The 16,238-nt window shown below is 55.0% G+C and overlaps 1 protein-coding gene across 1 annotated transcript; it reads right to left on the bottom strand.

Annotated features, from left to right (window-relative positions):
- Positions 1 to 1,296: 1,296 nt before the first annotated feature.
- LOC101945797 (glucose-6-phosphatase catalytic subunit 1-like) lies at positions 1,297 to 9,318 on the bottom strand. Its single transcript, XM_005310052.4, has 5 exons — positions 8,858 to 9,318; positions 6,411 to 6,520; positions 5,059 to 5,164; positions 4,474 to 4,589; positions 1,297 to 3,250 (listed from the first exon to the last, which is right to left on the bottom strand). Exons 1-5 carry the CDS (start codon positions 9,085 to 9,087, stop codon positions 2,739 to 2,741), a joined length of 1,074 nt encoding a protein of 357 aa, XP_005310109.2. The 5' UTR covers positions 9,088 to 9,318; the 3' UTR covers positions 1,297 to 2,738.
- Positions 9,319 to 16,238: the final 6,920 nt, after the last annotated feature.

Consider the following 16,238-nt stretch of genomic DNA (forward strand, 5'->3'; position numbering starts at 1 on the left):
ATGACATATGCAATGATCTTTGATCCTGAGCCACCCCAGCCAAAAACTATTGACAGAGCCAGAAATCTGGAGCAAACTGCCTGTACCCTCATCCCCAGGAATCAATATCCCTCATTTCAGAATTTCCCTCTGGTTACTCCTGGGCGTGTGGGTGTCACTAGGGGAAAGGGCTGAAAGTTGGGGAGTAAGGCAGAGAATTGCACAAAGGCTACAACGAGCTAATTTGGTGTCACTGTTTTAAAAACAAAGACAGGTTTGGTTGGATGTTAACCTGCCTCTCCAGGAGAATGATGGGCTAGAAAACAGACACCAGTAGGGCATGAATCTGTCCCATTTCTCTGAAATCTGTTACTGATTGTTCAGACTAAATGCATTTTAAGGGTCAAATCCTCAACTGGAATAACTGGGCATAGCTCCGTCAACTGCAATGGAGTTACGCTGAGCACCCTAAAGCTGTAGGTTGAGCTTTGGGTAAAGCAGGTTGTTTTACTTGTATTTATTCATTTGTTTGACAGGTCAAATGCAGATTTCCCATGGTTAGAAATGCAGCTGTGCCCTGCTTTACCCCTTAGACCTTCTCCAGATCGAGATGCGTCAGCTGGTAGCGCTCACACCTCTGGGCTGAGGGAGGTGGCTGAGTTCAAGTCCAGTTTATTGTTGCTGCAAAGGTGAGACCAAACCCTGGTCTCTTACAGTCCCAGTTTGCACAGAAAATGTGCCTCCCACAGAAGGTGTCTACATGAGGCAGAAGATACATACTGGGCCAACTTCTGATCTCAGTTATGACTCCACTGAAGCTATGTGTTTGCTCTGGATTTGCCCGGAGTGTAACTGAGATCACCAGCTGGCTGAAAGTTTACATCCAGGGTTGCTCTGGGAAGTGTGTCATGTAGTGCTAGGATTCCCAGTGCAGGACATGTGTGCACATGTGTGCAGCCCAGTGTCCACTGAGAAAGAAGTGAATGATCCAAGTGTAACTCCGTCCCTGTCTCCCTTCTTTGCTTGTCCCTAGTTGGGAGGCAGCTGATACTGATCTTTGTTGAGCACCCAGAATATTCCTGGCTGTACAGATGTGTGCTCCATTGAGATGAGGGAACACAACATGCACCAAAAACACAGAAATGTCTTCTCCAGCTGCACTTTTTCTACTAGGGCAGGCCAGATGCTTGTGATCCCAGCTGCGGAAACATTAGGCCTCAGTAGGTGATTTGTGGAAGGATCTGTGTCAAGGCACGAGGCAAAAGAGTACATGTTTGATGGTAAAAAGCCGAGGAAAAAGGAATCTCCCAAACAATGTGATTCTTGAGCTATATTTAATCCCCAAAACCATGTGGGAAATACAGAAACTAACAACCCGGGAAGAAAACCCCCAACCCATCCACGGGGAAAGAAGGAGCCGATGTAAACAAGCAAGACAGCAACGGCCCATGGCACACTCAGGATTTCCACACCGGTCCCTGCAGTGGTTACCAGCAAACAGGAAAACAGCTCAATAGGTGGCGGTGAGGGGCAGTTTGTGACGCAGCAGGATCAGAGTGGGGGTCAGGGCTGTGCATGCCATCGACTCGTGACACTTTGCTGGAGAAGTAACAGGAGATAACAGAGAAAATAAACATGTTCCCTCCCCTCCCATTCAGATCTCACTGTTCCACTTGTGCAGGGATCTTACCACTTAGTGTCTCTTTTCAAACTCTTAGGTCTGAGTAACTCAGGCAAAGAAACCTCAAGCCAGTAACAGATTGAAAAGAAACCATACATTGGTAAGTTCCCTGCTCTGGCAGGAACTTTCATCCCACAAGTGATCAGGGCAGACCTGTGCCCAAGTGGGCAGGAGTTTTGTGATATGACCCTCAGGGTTGGTTATTTCCCAGCAGGTCTGGAATCTCGTGTGTCCCCTGGTGAGGGCAGGGAGACACTCATGAAACCTGGTATCAAGGGCTGCATGAAACAACTGCCAACACCCGCTGAGCGCTCCTAGGAAGCAAGCTACAGCTTGTATCTCAGGCAAAATCCAAATGTAAATATCTCACTCCAGGGTTACAGCACAAGCCCAGTGCATGCTGGGATACGGGGAGGGGGGTACTAGTTTCAGAAAGGTGACACACACGTTATTTGCACAGGTTGTAAGGGTCAGCTTCATCATGGTGCTACTCCAGGTTTATGCTGGTGTAAAAGCCTTGAGAACAAAGCCACAATACTGGGACACCATGGTGACTGCGAAAGCCAATCGCCCTTCACTCACTGCACACGGAGTTAAGGCTTTGCGTAGGTCTGTGTCACATGTCTCAGCACCTCAGTGAGAGCCCCGGCTTGTACAGTTCCTACAATTCCCTTTTCTTTCTGCTTAGCGTATGGCAGAGCGGCATGTGTGCACAGCTGTGTGCATGGGGGTGCAAGGACCATGCCGGGGTCAGGACCACCTTCTACTGCATGAGCGGGGCCAAGGGTAAAAACCAAACCACGCTTCTTTTCTCAAACGCCCAGTGTAAAGCAAACCCTCACCTCCAAAAACCCCTCCGCGCCAGGTTCACAGGACTCTCGCCTCACCCACCCGCGTCTCTCAGACAATTCTCCGTGTCTTTCAAGGTCATGTAGTTTGTGCAACTGGCACAGAAGAGCCAGCCTGTGCCACATTCAGGTTGCATTGGCTCTGTGACACAGCACCACAGAGCAGTCACAGGCCTGGCGGTCAGGGCTGGGAACTAGAGGCAGCCAGTCCCATGCAGCTCTGCTCACTCTCATAAAAGCTTTTCCTCCTGCCTCCTGATGAGCCGGGCGATACAGTAGGGGATGAGGCCGGCAGCAGCCACGGGCACGGCCGCGCTCTTGCAGAAGGACAGGACGTAAAACAGCAACTCCACCTTGGTGGGAGGCTTGAAGGAGTCGAAGAGGTGCAGGATGAGGAGCGAGGCCGCGATACAGCTGAGGCGGAAGGGCAGCTGCTGGCCCATCTTCCCTTTGCAGCTCTCCAGGTACATCTGGGAGTTGAGGGCCAGCCCCAGCCCAAATAGGATGCCCAGGTTCCTGAGGAGGCCGGCGAAGGGGGTGGTGTCAATGTGGACCCACTCCGGCCGGTCACACCACCTCTTGGCTTTCTCCAGGGTCCACAGCAGGTCAACACCGAGAGCCTTCAGCAGCAGGTAGAACCCCAGGGCGAAGCTGAACAGGACGAGGGTGGTGCCCAGGTACCGCCGGAGACTGGCGTTGTAGATGGAGGGGATGTGCCGGAAAGCTTCCGCCACAGCCATGCCTGATAAGGGAGACAGACATGTCAGCGATGCAGGAAGGAGTCAAGGTACCAAAGCCCAACCCTGTCCTTCACACAACAGACACTCTTCCCGCTTTCCCTGCCTGGGCTGCCGTTACCCGCTGACAGCAAGGCTCCGGCCTGTTTGCAAAGTGTGGGGAGAAGCGGCGGTTAAAGGCCTTCCAAGGCACCTGGGAGACAATCGCTGGAGGAAGAATTCTGCTGACTCAGCAACGCCCAGGTTCCCATTTCCCCCAGACCGGCTGCGGAGCCGCTGGGCACGATGGGGGCGATGACAGACGACAGGTCTGGCGTCGAGGGGGGGAGCAGCAGAAGGCCATAAGGAAGGAGGCTCCTGTTCCCATGACAATGCCCCGAGCCATAACCATCCTGCCCTTCTCCTTCCCTTTGACCTATTTCTGCAGGGCCGGACTCCGAGCCCTTCAACCCAAGTGGCGGCCCAGGGGTCACCACAGGGCTCCCAGTGGGGCCCATAGGCCGTGAGCTCTATGGGGCGGGGACTGGCTCTGCTGTTTGCGCAGCGCAGCAGGGCTGCGTCTCAGCTGGGGGGTACCACCGCAATGCATATCGATAATAATAACAGCACAAAGCAGAGGGAAATGGACCAAGGACTCCTGGCTGCCCCGTCTCTGTTAGGCTTTGGGGTCGTTAGCTGCTCGGCCAAATTCCAGCAAAAAGCCTGGCACAGGCCTGGGGCCGGGCACATTTTCAGCTGTTTATCTGAAGCCAGATAATTAGAAGCCAACACCCCGTCCCCCCAGCCCCAGCACTGGGCAAGGGAGAAGGGGGGTTCAGAGGGTCCCCTGCTCCCTTTCCCTGCATCAGCCCCCTCGTCCCTCTGCTGCGCTTGCCCAGTTCCAATCAGACTCTCCCCACCCGGCTCCTCTCTCTGTCGCTCCCTGCCCCTCTCCTGCCCAGCCTGGCAGCGAGTGAACGCAGGCGGGGACAGGGCTGCCCAGCGACGCCAGAGAGCGCTGCCCTTCCATGGCAAAGAACCACCGGCAGGCACTCTGTGGGCTTTAACCCCGCGCCTGCTGAGCCAGACCGCAAACCTGTTTTCCCACCTCTGACAACAGAAGCACTTGGTTTCTTACAAGGGAATAACATGGAAACTTCCCAGAGCTGCATCCAGCCCACCCACCCTTTCCCCCCACCCCGCGGTGTGGGGAGCAAGCCAGGGAACCGCCCGGGCAGCAGCACCTCACCTGCAGCGAGGCCCATGATGACTTGGTGCGGGAAGTGAGCTGCTAGGAAGATCCTGGACAGACTGACAGACACCTGAACCCCCCAGAATGCCATCCACAGCGCCCCCCGCAGGCACCTGCAATGAGCAGCGAGAACACAGCAGTCAGTGGGCTGTGGGATTGGTGGGGGGAACGTGATGAACCGTTTACTCAATAAGTAAGATTTGTGGGACATTTCAGGAGGAGAGACACAGCAGCAGCGTCTGGGACGGAGACCCCAGACCCCGGCTGCCAGCTCTGAACCAGGCCGTCCCAGTGCCTTGCTGCGGGGGGAGACTCAATCCCACGCTGGGGTCTGAACCCACCAGCGGCGCTCCCCATGCAGCTCCAGAGTGCACATGCCATGTGCACATTGACACAGCCCGGGGCTGACGGGCACGAGCCCAACCGGGGAGCCGAGCTGGCCTAGCATCAGAGTACGGTCGGCTGCCACGGCCAAGCCAAGAGGAGCCGCACGCGTCTGGGATTAGCTGGAGCTCATTCTGCCCAGAGCTAATTACACCCCTGGGCCCTGCACCCAGCGCGAGGGCAGAGCGGGATCCTTACAGCTGCTGGAAGGGGGATCTGCGGCGCCGACGCAGGGTGCTAAGCAGAGCCGTCACCATCACGTAGTACACTCCAGCTGAGCCCATGGCATGGCCAGAGGGGCTGCCTGTGGAGGAGAATTGGGAGAAGCCTGCAGTGAGCTCAGTGAAGAGAAAACCCCTCCCACGTTGGCTTCTGGCTGCTGGAGAGTTTGAACGCACAGAAGGGAATCATCTCACGGTCTGTTCTAGCCAGGCCACCTGCTACAGGCTTCCTGGGCTGATGTTTGATGGGGCCTTTCCCGAGGACTTTAACTATTTAGACATCGTTCCCTTTCGCAGTCTCAGCCCCCTGATACCTTGGGTGTCGGCTGCTGCTCCTTTAACTGTCTTTCGTCCATTCCAGGACAGGCCAGAGAGCCAGAGCGCTTGACTGTCTTATAAATCGGATCACAGGTAGGACAGACAGACAGCTGCCGGGAGCGAGAACCCCTGTTCCAGCCCACCCCTGGTGAAAGGTTAGGTGGGAACCAGACCACGTGGGGGGGAAGGCAGCCAGAAGGGGGCTCTTCTCACAAAAAAACCCAGCTTGGTTTTGATCTGCGTGTCACGCTGGCCCCCAAAATCCCAAGCTGGGGATTGGAATCCAGTCTGGCCTCTAAGGATGCAGGAAAGGCCTGGAGGCTCAATGCAGAGAGAGGCGGCTGCAGCCCAGGACAGGCCAGCGTCCACCCCGAAGCTGCCAGGCTGCAGCTTGAGAGAGGAGTTTTAAGCAAAGGAGGCTGCGGAGGTTGCTCGTGTGCAGACGACCCAGACTTCTCTGCCAGGAGGTTAGCTGGCATAGCGCTCGTCTGGCCCATTTCCCACCCGGGGACCAGTGCAGCGTTGTTACTGGGCAGCTCCCGCCACCTCCCTTGGGAGCATGCTCTGCCCTGGGGGAGGTCTCACCCTTCGAACTGAGACTCAGACGCCTAGGTCAATGAGGCGCACCGGCTGCCCTGTCTCCCAGCACTGCATGGAGCCTGTGTGGTGCGGGAACCGACTCAGGCCTCCAAATGGGCATGAATTCAGGGTCTGAGTTCTGAGCACCTTAGTCCCAGGAGAAATCAGTGGTCACGCAGTAGGATGACTCCTGGGGGTAAAGTGCTACTCAGGACGTGCAGGTGTCCTCAGACGGACCTTTGATTCTACGTTCTTTGGGGCAGAAACCTGCCTCCTCTTGTGGGGGCAGAGCACCTAGCCCCTTTGGGGTGTTGCACTCATTAACAACCAAAGGCTAATGGTTTCTGTGAGTGCAGTGACTGGTGTCCAGGCTGTGCATTTGTCAGGCTTCTCCTGCGTGCCGCATGTGCACTGTGGAGGGGGGTGGCTCACCTGGGCCGGTCTCACAGGTGACAGGGAACTGCTGGATCACAGGGGTGGAGGCGTTGCCGTAGTAGCCGGTCTCACGGACCCACCAGTAGGGTCGCTGCCCAAAGAGAATCCTGTAGTGAAATGCAATGGGTCACATGGTCAAATCAGGCATCATCCACCCCCCTCTTGGCCAGCACAACCGGTTCATTCATAGAGGACGCCAGGTGGTGCCAAAGTCAGGCCTGGGCTCATTAGCCAGGGAAGAGCGTAAGACCAAGCAGATGTTTTCAGGTTAATCAGAAAGTGTCTGTTCCCAGGGGAAGTGAACTCTGCTCACGGCTCTTGCTCTTTTCCTGGCACCACCCTTTGCCTTCTGACCATTATCTCACTGTGGTCAACAAGAAATGCTCTAGAAGTCCCGAGACCTCTAACCAGCCTTTTATCCCCCCTGAACAGCCTGTTTATTTTAGTCAGCAATCTCTGACGCTGGGTCAAGGCCAGGCAGGGGTTTCTTTAAGCAAGATGATGGCATTTTGGGGGACAAATATAGCACATCTTGGCTATACTGGAGGACACGAGGCCAGATGGGCAGTGTCTGATTTAAGCCCCCTGAGATGAGCGCTAGTTGCCCAGAAATACACTATTGGGCTGCTGTATGATGGCGTGTACTGCCCACCCAAGCCCTGCACAGCCTGGCCCTTGCCATGACCATGACAGGAAAAGAACAGGAGCTTGAACCAGGTGTTTTTAACAGGTTTAAAGTGAATTTCCTGCCGGTAAAAGGTGCTCGATTGACAGTTCTGATCGCTGACAGGCGGCTATTTGCTGATAGTGCAAGTCTCCCCCACAGTGCCCTGCAACTGTGCCTCCGCCCTGACCTGGAGAGACCTGCGTTAGGGGCTGAGCGGTGAGAACAGTCGCCAGGGCCTACTGAGGCCTACTTAACATTTAGGTTGACATAGCTACGTCGCTCAGGGGAGTGAAAAATCCACAGCCCCGGGTGACATAGTGACACCAACTTAAACTCCTGTGTAGGCGCAACTAGGTCAAAGGAAGGCTGCGCCCATTGTCCTAGCTACCACTGCTTGGGGAGATGGCGTTTCTACAGCAACAGAAACACCCCTTCCCTCAGTGCAGTCTGTGTCTACGCTATGGGGTCATGCAGGCATCGCTAAGGCCCCTGCTATGGCCTCAAGCCTCGGCCTCTTTACAGTGCCAATGGTCGTGGTGTCTTTCAAGAGCTGGGTTTAACTGATACCACAAGACAAACGTTGCAGAATCACCGCACCCCGCAGCCCGACCCTCAGCAAACCTGCCCTGCCTGAGGAAGAGTCAACAGTGTGTCCTTGTTGCCAAGAAGGCTAACGGCATTTTGGGCTGTATAAATAGGAGCATTACCAGCAGATCGAGGGATGTGATCATTCCCCTCTATTCGGCATTGGTGAGGCCTCATCTGGAGTATTGTGTCCAGTTTTGGGCCCCACACTACAAGAAGGATGTGGAAAAACTGGAAAGAGTCCAGCGGAGGGCAACAAAAATGATTAGGGGGCTGGAGCACATGACTTATGAGGAGAGGCTGAGGGAACTGGGATTGTTTAGTCTGCAGAAGAGAAGAGTGAGGGGGGATTTGATAGCAGCTTTCAACTACCTGAAAGGGGGTTCCAAAGAGGATGGATCTAGACTGTTCTCAGTGGTGGCAGATGACAGAACAAGGAGTAATGGTCTCAAGTTGCAGTGGGGGAGGTTTAGGTTGGATATTAGGAAACACTATTTCACTAGGAGGGTGGTGAAGCACTGGAATGGGTTCCCTAGGGAGGTGGTGGAATCTCCTTCCTTAGAGGTTTTTAAGGTCAGGCTTGACAAAGCCCTGGCTGGGATGATTTAGTTGGGGTTGGTCCTGCTTTGAGCAGGGGGTTGGACTAGATACTTCCTGGGTCCCTTCCAACCCTGATATTATTCTATGATTCTGAGAGTCTGTGGAGCACGTGAGCTTGCCTCTCTCACCGACAGAAGCTGGACCAATAAAAGTTATTACCTCCCGCACCTTGTCTCGCTAACTGCCAGTGCCTCTATCACTCATTTAATAAATTACAGTAATATTGATGTGCCCAGGGCTACAATAAATCAAACATGGTATGGAGAGGAAATCAGGCAACAGCGCCCTGCTGGCCCATCTGGGCAGTTTCTCTTTCTAGTATTAAATGACATCAGTTTAACTCAAGCGCTCAAGAAAATGCATTTTTACACGGCTTAATTTTAAAAATACACAGACAGCCCCTTTAATGCACTTCATTCGTAACACCGGAGCCGTTTAGTATACGATAGTAACGTATCTCATGCGAACTTGTGCATGAGGGTGAGTGTGTATGAGTGCACATGTGTGTATTAACGTGAGTGTGCCCCTCCCTGGCTCTCTTATAGACACATAACCCTGGGCCTTGCCTTGGCAGTGAGGCCCACACACTCACCACTTAAAGACCAGGTTGAGCCAGTCCCCGATCACGGCCACCCAGATCAGCTTGACGCCCACGGCCTCGCAGAGGTGGAACCAGATGGGGAAGAGGATGAAGAAGGTGTTTCTGAGGTCAGCAGCGAAGGAGATGAAGAGGAACCAGTCCTGGGAGCCCTGGTAATGCTCCTGCAGGTAGCGAGTCATTTGGACTCCAGAGCTGTGTACAAAATCCATTCCTGTCCCCATGGCCGTAGCTCAGGCTGCGGGGAGATTGCTGGGGCTTTGGGAGGGAATGCGACGCCTCACTTTTTGGGCTGGCTGGTTATATACTGCTTGGGACGCAGATTACATTTGCTTTTCAAAGATGTCCCCCCAATCAAGACACGTTAGCACCAAAGCTCCTCAGCAAACATTACTTCACAGGAGTTTGACACAATTACCTTCTCCAGGCGTCTGTCTCAGCAATTCACAGTGATCTGCGCAAATCAATCATTAACCCACTAGCACTGGTGGGAAAAACGAGACTTTCTTTTTTGCAGCTTTTGCTGTTTTTCCAGCCGCTGAAAGGCTCCCAGGAAGGGGACTGAGGGTCAGGAAAGGGATCTTAACTGTGTTTAATCCAGTACTAAATTGGGCGGTGTGCTATGACGTGGACCCATCTCTCCTGTGGGACGCAAAGTCCCCTGAGTCTGGGCTGAATGGGTCGCTCTGAAAGACGATGACTACGCTCTTCGTTTTCTCAGAAAAATGATTATAGGCTTTATTAATTATTTGTATTAAATAATACAAATAATATCAGGAGGTTACAATTTATACCTTTTAATGTAGAATACGAGTCAGCTGCCTTGCCGAGAAGCAGCAGGGACAAGTCAGTATTTATCGTCAGTTGTTAGACCCCTCACAGAAACCCAGCCAGTTACTCAAAATGACTATGGTGACCTGGGCAGGAGGGTGGGGTGGGTGGGAAGGGGCAGATACCTCACGCCCTCTGGCACGTTGCAGTATTCAGAATATTCCTACATCATGGTTTTGTACTTTGTCACATGGGATCAGGAATTTCATTGTTTGGTAAAATGAGGAGCTGTTATCTTTGGGTTGAGCCGGGAGGAGTGGGCCCGGACTGTGCAGGCTTCCTTAGGATTAGTGACGGTGTTATTATTTTAAAATGGACTTATGTGACCAATGGCCACAGTACCCGATAAATGTTGGAGCCATTCCCTGCGCTGGAGAGTTTACAATTGAAGATAAACAAGGCAAACAAAGGCAAGCCCCAGAACAATAGTTTCTGAAAGGCAGGTTACAGGAATTTCTGGTGGGCAGAAGGCAGGAGGCATTCTGGGAAGAGGTGGATTTTTAAAGGAAGATTTGAAGGACAGGAGGATAAGAAAAGGGAGCGTGTCTGTGTTCCATACTTCACCCACAGATAGCTCTGTCTGTCCACTGTCAGTGTGTCCAGCCCTGTAGCCCCTTGCTAGGCCAGTCCTTGGCCGCCCAATTCTGCTCTGCCAGTGCACCGCAAACCTGACGTGGACCCCCTCCCACTATTGCAGCCTTAATCCTCTCCTAAGCAGAGACTGGCCACCATGCCAGACTAGCAGGTGATGTTATGATGTGGACATGTGTCCACCAGGGCTTAGAGTGAGACTCATTCAACTCACTCGCTTTTCTGGGACCTGAAACAGGATTTAAACCCAGGTCTCCAAAACTGCTTTGACTGTACCACTGAACCCATTCTCTTCTGGCTACACCGCTGGCCCCGTGCGTGCACACACCCAGGGGCGGCTCTATGGTTTTTGCCGCCCCAAGCACGGCAGTCAGGCGGCTTTCGGCGGCATGCCTGCGGGAGGTCCGCCAGTGCCACGCCTTCGGTGTCCCCGCCGCCGAATTGCCACCGAATCCGCGGGACCGGCAGACCTCCCGCAGGCATGCCGCCGAAGGCAGCCTGACTGCCGCCCTCACAGCAACCGGCAGGCCGCCCCCTGCGGCTTGCCGCCCCAGGCACACGCTTGCTGCGCTGGTGCCTGGAGCCGCCCCTGCACACACCCCACACACCCTTGTGCTTCCTGAACCCCCACCAAAAGGAGTGACGGGACAGTTTTATGAGGCTTGAATCAAGAAAAGAGACAAAGAACCTTTTATGGCACGACAGCGTGTGTGGAGGTGGAGTGCGGGGCAGGTGGAGGCTGGGCGTGCGCAGTGGAGCGTATGGGGGGTGGGAAGGATCGCTGCACAGCGGAGGCACTAGAAAGGGTGACTGTGACGAGAGCGGGCACGATCTGTGAGTCCGTGACAGTGACCAAGGAGGTAGACAGTGTGAGGTTCTTAAATAGTACAAAGGGATGAACTCTGTTCAAACAACAGCTACAGAATCATTCTTCGGCCATCCCCATATCAGCTCCAGGCGGAGAGCAAACCCCATAGGGCTTCCCATTGAGCTTCCTGCCTACATCCTGTAGGACCATGTGTTTCCGTGTGTGCTATCTCCCTTCCTCTGCTCCAGGAAGTCAGCTCAAAGCACAGCACAAAGCAATCACGCACGTCCTCTGCAAGTGCAGCTACCAACAGGGCTGACATTGGCATATGAATGATGTTGATTGTTCCACGCTGGCATTTATGTGTGTCAGCGCTGAGTGCTCCCTGAGCCCACGGGGGCTTTCCAGACCCTAAAGAGTCAGGAAACCTCCAGCCATCACAAACAGTGAAGCCACATGCGAGCCAGGTTTGCTAAACCCATACTAATTGCTGTGAGGAAAACGTGTGTCTGAGCCAAGCTTGTTGTAACTTTAACCCTAACCCTGACACTTCACAAATAACAGTGAAACTTCAAAGCAAGTGGGCAGAGCACAAGGGGCAAACGCATCTCCCCCGTGTTGGTCCTTGATTTCAACACTGGGCTCATTCAGGAGATGCCAGTGACCAGAGAGGGGACAGCAGCTGTGTCTCTCCCTCCCGCGCAGGGGACTGGGCTGCCCCGAGGAGCCCTCCCATACCATCACTGGACTCACTGTATGTCTCTTCCACTTGATTATTAATAATAATAAAATGCAGCCACAAGCCAATCATGTCCAGGACTCCAGGGGCAGCATATCTGCCAAGTGAGCCTCCAGCTGATTGAGCGGCTAGGGCAGACGTGGGCAAACTACGGCCCACGGGCCACATCTGGCCCACGGGACCGTCCTGCCCGGCCCCTAAGCTCCCGGCTGGGGAGCCTAGTCCCCAGCCCCTCCCCCGCTGTCCCCCCTTCCTCACAGCCACGCTGCCACGCGGGCCGCGCTCTGGCCCACTGCTCCCACTGGGCTCCTGCTGCTGGTAAGGGGGCGGGGAGCAGGGAGGGGGGTGTTGGGGAGGGGAGCAGGAGGTCCTGGGTGGCAGTCAGGGAAGAGGGGGCGGTTGGATGGGGCAGAGGTTCTGGGGGGACAGTCAGGGGATGGGGAACAGGGAGGGTTGGGAGTGGGAGTCCCGGGGGCTGGGTGGTGTGGATAGGGGTTGGGGCAGTCAGGGGACAGGGAGCAGAGGGGTTGGATAGGGGGCAGGGGTCCTGGGAGGGGGCGGTCAGGGGACAAGGAGCAGGGGGGGTTGGATGGGTTGGGAGCTCTGAGGGGGGCAGTCAGGGGACAGGGAGCAGAGGGGTTGGATAGGGGGCAGGGGTCCTGGGACGGGGCGGTCAGGGGACAAGGAGCAGGGGGGGTTGGATGGGTTGGGAGCTCTGAGGGGGGCAGTCAGGGGACAGGGAGCAGAGGGGTTGGATAGGGGGCAGGGGTCCTGGGACGGGGCGGTCAGGGGACAAGGAGCGGGGGGGGTTGGATGGGTTGGGGGCTCTGAGGGGGGCAGTGAGGGGACAGGGAGCAGAGGGGTTGGATAGGGGGCAGGGGTCCTGGGAGGGGGCGGTCAGGGGACAAGGAGCGGGGGGGGTTGGATGGGTTGGGGGCTCTGAGGGGGGCAGTCAGGGGGCGGGAAGTGGGAGGGGGTGGATGGGGGTGGCGGCCAGGCTATCTGGGAGGCACAGCCTTCCCTACCTGGCCCTCCATACAGTTGTGCAACCCCAATGTGGCCCTCGGGCCAAAAAGTTTGCCCACCCCTGAGCTAGGAGCTGCACTGAGTTGTTCTTTATGGTAGAGCAGCTGCCTATGGGGAGCTGAACTCTGGAACTCTTTCCCCTGCAAGGAGGGAGGAGAGAACCTCTCCCACTGTCCGGGGGCTGGATGGAGGGTTTCCTGCAATGCAGTATAGTGGGAGGACTCCAAGGCTGTCTCAGAATGGGATGCAGAGCCCAGGACGATCTGTCCCATGGAAAGCGTTCTTCAGCTCACTTCTTTAGCCCCATGGCCCTACGGTTACTGAATCTGCCCGGCCTTAAAGGAATATTTAACTTTTCTTAGCCCTTTTCCTTGTTCCAAGTGGGACATTTGCACTGGAGCAAACGTACAAGAGAAGGGCATTCACACCCCAAGGTCCCAAGCCTGCCTATCACCGGCACACCTGTGCAACCCCACTGCACTTTGGAATCGCTTAATACACTTGTCATTACTGGGCCTGTGTTTTGCACATGGCCTAAGGCACCGTGGTTCTGTGTCTTTTATTCTGACCCCAAAACTGCCATCCCCCCCCCTCCCCACACACACCCCCATTAGCTATATCCAAAATAACAGAGTAGCCCTAACCGTGTCGCATGTGAACCAGCATTATGGCGAAGCCTGTGAAAATAGCCAATACTTCTAAATCCTTCTGTACAGCTGGGCCAGCCCCTCCCAGCTCCTCACAGGCTGAGATCTGAGCAGTCAGGAGGGGACCCTGGCACTGAGCAGATCAATGCCCCAAGGATGGCTCCATTTTCCACACTGGGCTTCTCTAGTGAGTTTGCTTTGCAGCCGCTCTGCTCTGGGGACAAGCTCTGGCAGCTGAATGCCTCGCCAAGCCTTTGGCATTAACTGTTAACTGACCCAGGCAGCCCAGAAAGGGCAGTCGAGCTCCGGCTCCAGGGGCTCTGTCCGCCCTTCTGCCGGGCAATACCCAAGCCAAGCGGGAACCTGCATTTGTTAAGCTTTCACCAGCCACCAGTGGCTGGGGGATTCCTAGATTCCAAGGCCGGAAGGGACCATTGTGATCATCTAGTCTGGCCACTTGTGTAACCCGGCCACAGAATTTCTCCCACATAATTCCTTTTGAACTAGAGCAGATCTTGCACACACACACAAAAATCCAATCTTGATTTAAAAATGGCCAGTGCTGGAGAATCCACCACTCGGTAAATTGTTCCAATGGTTAATTACCTTGTGTGCAAAAACACACGCCTTCTTTCCGGTCTGAATTTCAACTTCAAGCCACAGGATCGAGTTAGACCTTTGTCTGCCAGACTGAAGGGCCCATTGTCAAATATTCATTTCTCACCTAGGTACCGACAGACTCTGATCACGTCACCTCCAACCTTCTCGTTGTCAGGCTGACGAGATTGAGCTCCTGGAATCTCTCGTTCGAAGGCCAGTTTTCTGATCCTTTCATCATTCTCAGGGCTCTTCGCTGAACTGGCTCCGGTTTATCACCCAAGATGCACAGGAGCTAACTCGGGGGTTGCCAGGCCGCGCTGCTGCTGCTTCACCCTCGCTGCAGGTTACACGGGCCTGGGGTAGCCTGTTGCCAGCTGCCCTCACGTAACGCCTGGCTGCACCCAAGGGTTGGCAAATCCCTGACTGCCCAAGGCCCACGGGGCAGGCTGGGCTCTTGTCCCCATTGCACTGCTGGGAACAGCCCGAGGTACAGAACAGCTGAGTGACTGGCCAAGCTCACAGAGGGAGTCTGTGGCAGAGCAGGGAAATGAACCCAAGCCCTAGGCCGGTGCCCTGACCCCTGGGCCACCCCTCCTCTCACAGCTGCCAGGCCTTATTGGCCCAGGATCTCCAACCTTCCCGGGTGCCAGCGCTGCAGCCCTGCGAGGCTGACAGGCCGGCCTGGAGGGCAGGAGCCCCTGCCTGGTCCATGGGTCTGGGGGGCCGGGCACCGGCTCCTGGGAATTTTACCTCAGGATTTTTAATTCAAACCCGCTGACGTCTCCATGGCAACCCGCCCCTCCGATTCCATGGGGTGGTTTGTGACTGCACGGGGAACAGGGGGCTGAGTGTGGGGAGAACTCTCCCGCCGGCCGGAGGCTGGGCCGGCCCTGCAGCTCCCTTGCCGCGGGTGCCTCTGCAGGAATGGGGCTGAGAGCTGAGGGGGGGAACCTGCCCCCATCTAGGGTGTGCCCAAGATACAAAGCCCCTGCTCTGGCACCTAGTGCACCCCCCCAGTAGCCAGAGTGTACACGGGGCAGGGTTCACGCCTGGAGTCCCACACACACAGCGCTGACCTGGCACTTTACCCCTGAGTCGATGGAGTTTCCTGGAAGCAGCGGCCGGCTGCCAGGACAGATTACTGCTGACAAGAAGCGTTTTCTTGGCAAGTGGAGGAGCTGGGGCTCAGGCTGTGAGCTGGGCCAGAGGCAGAGACAGCGTCGCTCGGTGCTGGCTACGTTGCTGTACATTGGGAAACAAAATCAGAGGCTAATGGTCGTCAGACTGATTAAAAATAAACAGCCAGATCCTGGTTGGTGTAAACGGGCGTAGCGCCACTGCCCGAGCAGAGCACACCGCCGTGCGCTGTCCCTGGCTCTGCCGTTTGGTGAGCGATCGGCCTGGCTACGTTACAGTAACAGGTTATTTGTTAATCAGCTTGTGAGCTCTTTACAGCCGGCACCAGCTTCGCGTTCTGCCCATGTTCAGTACCTAGCACAACAGAGTTCTGGTCCACGAGAGGGGTCTCTAGGTGTTATTGCACTACAAATAAACAATAACATGGGTGCCCTCTGCCTTGGCACCCGGCACCAGGGGTCGGGCGGGGAGACCTGGCTGCTGCTTTGAAGTTTTTAAATATAGTTGATGTATTAATTTGCTATTTTTACACCAACAAGAGGAGAGACGAGAAAACAAATGAGAAAGGTTCCATGGCTCCGGTTCACAAAGCCCATAACCATGTGCTTCGTGCCACACCTGTTCAGGTTAAAGATAGACAGGTACTTAAGTGTTGTCCTGGACTGGGGAGCTTGCCTGAATCAGGGCCTGTATGAACCAGTCCTGATTTGTCCAACAAAACCTGAAGAAGGGCTCGGGGTAGCTTGAAGCTTGCCTCTCACCAGCAGAAGTTGGCCCAATAAAAGAGATTACCTCCCTCACCTTGTCTCTCTAAAGCCCTTTAAGCACCCCAAGGCAGAGACATCCAAGTAGCTGTTTGTGGTCAGCACAGGTGCTGGCTCGACCCCTGGTTTCCAGCTGCGAAATTCCATTAAAAGTTGAAAATACATGCCTTTCCTACTACCCCTTTCCCATGAAAACAATCGCACTGGCTGTCAGAGAGCTGTCATGCACGCA

Source organism: Chrysemys picta, chromosome 24 (genome assembly GCF_011386835.1).
Source record: "Chrysemys picta bellii isolate R12L10 chromosome 24, ASM1138683v2, whole genome shotgun sequence".
Taxonomy (NCBI): Eukaryota; Metazoa; Chordata; order Testudines; family Emydidae; genus Chrysemys; species Chrysemys picta.

What these genes read in the sequence shown, in the direction of transcription:
- LOC101945797 (XM_005310052.4), bottom strand. Translation starts at nt 9,087, where the DNA reads ATGGGGACAGGAATGGATTTTGTACACAGCTCTGGAGTCCAAATGACT. An exon ending in CACCTGTGAGACCGGCCCAG is followed by an intron (nt 5,165 to 6,410) that starts GTGAGCCACCCC and finishes TCTCCTCCACAG; the next exon opens with GCAGCCCCTCTGGCCATGCC. An exon ending in CATCATGGGCCTCGCTGCAG is followed by an intron (nt 3,251 to 4,473) that starts GTGAGGTGCTGC and finishes CTCCCTTATCAG; the next exon opens with GCATGGCTGTGGCGGAAGCT.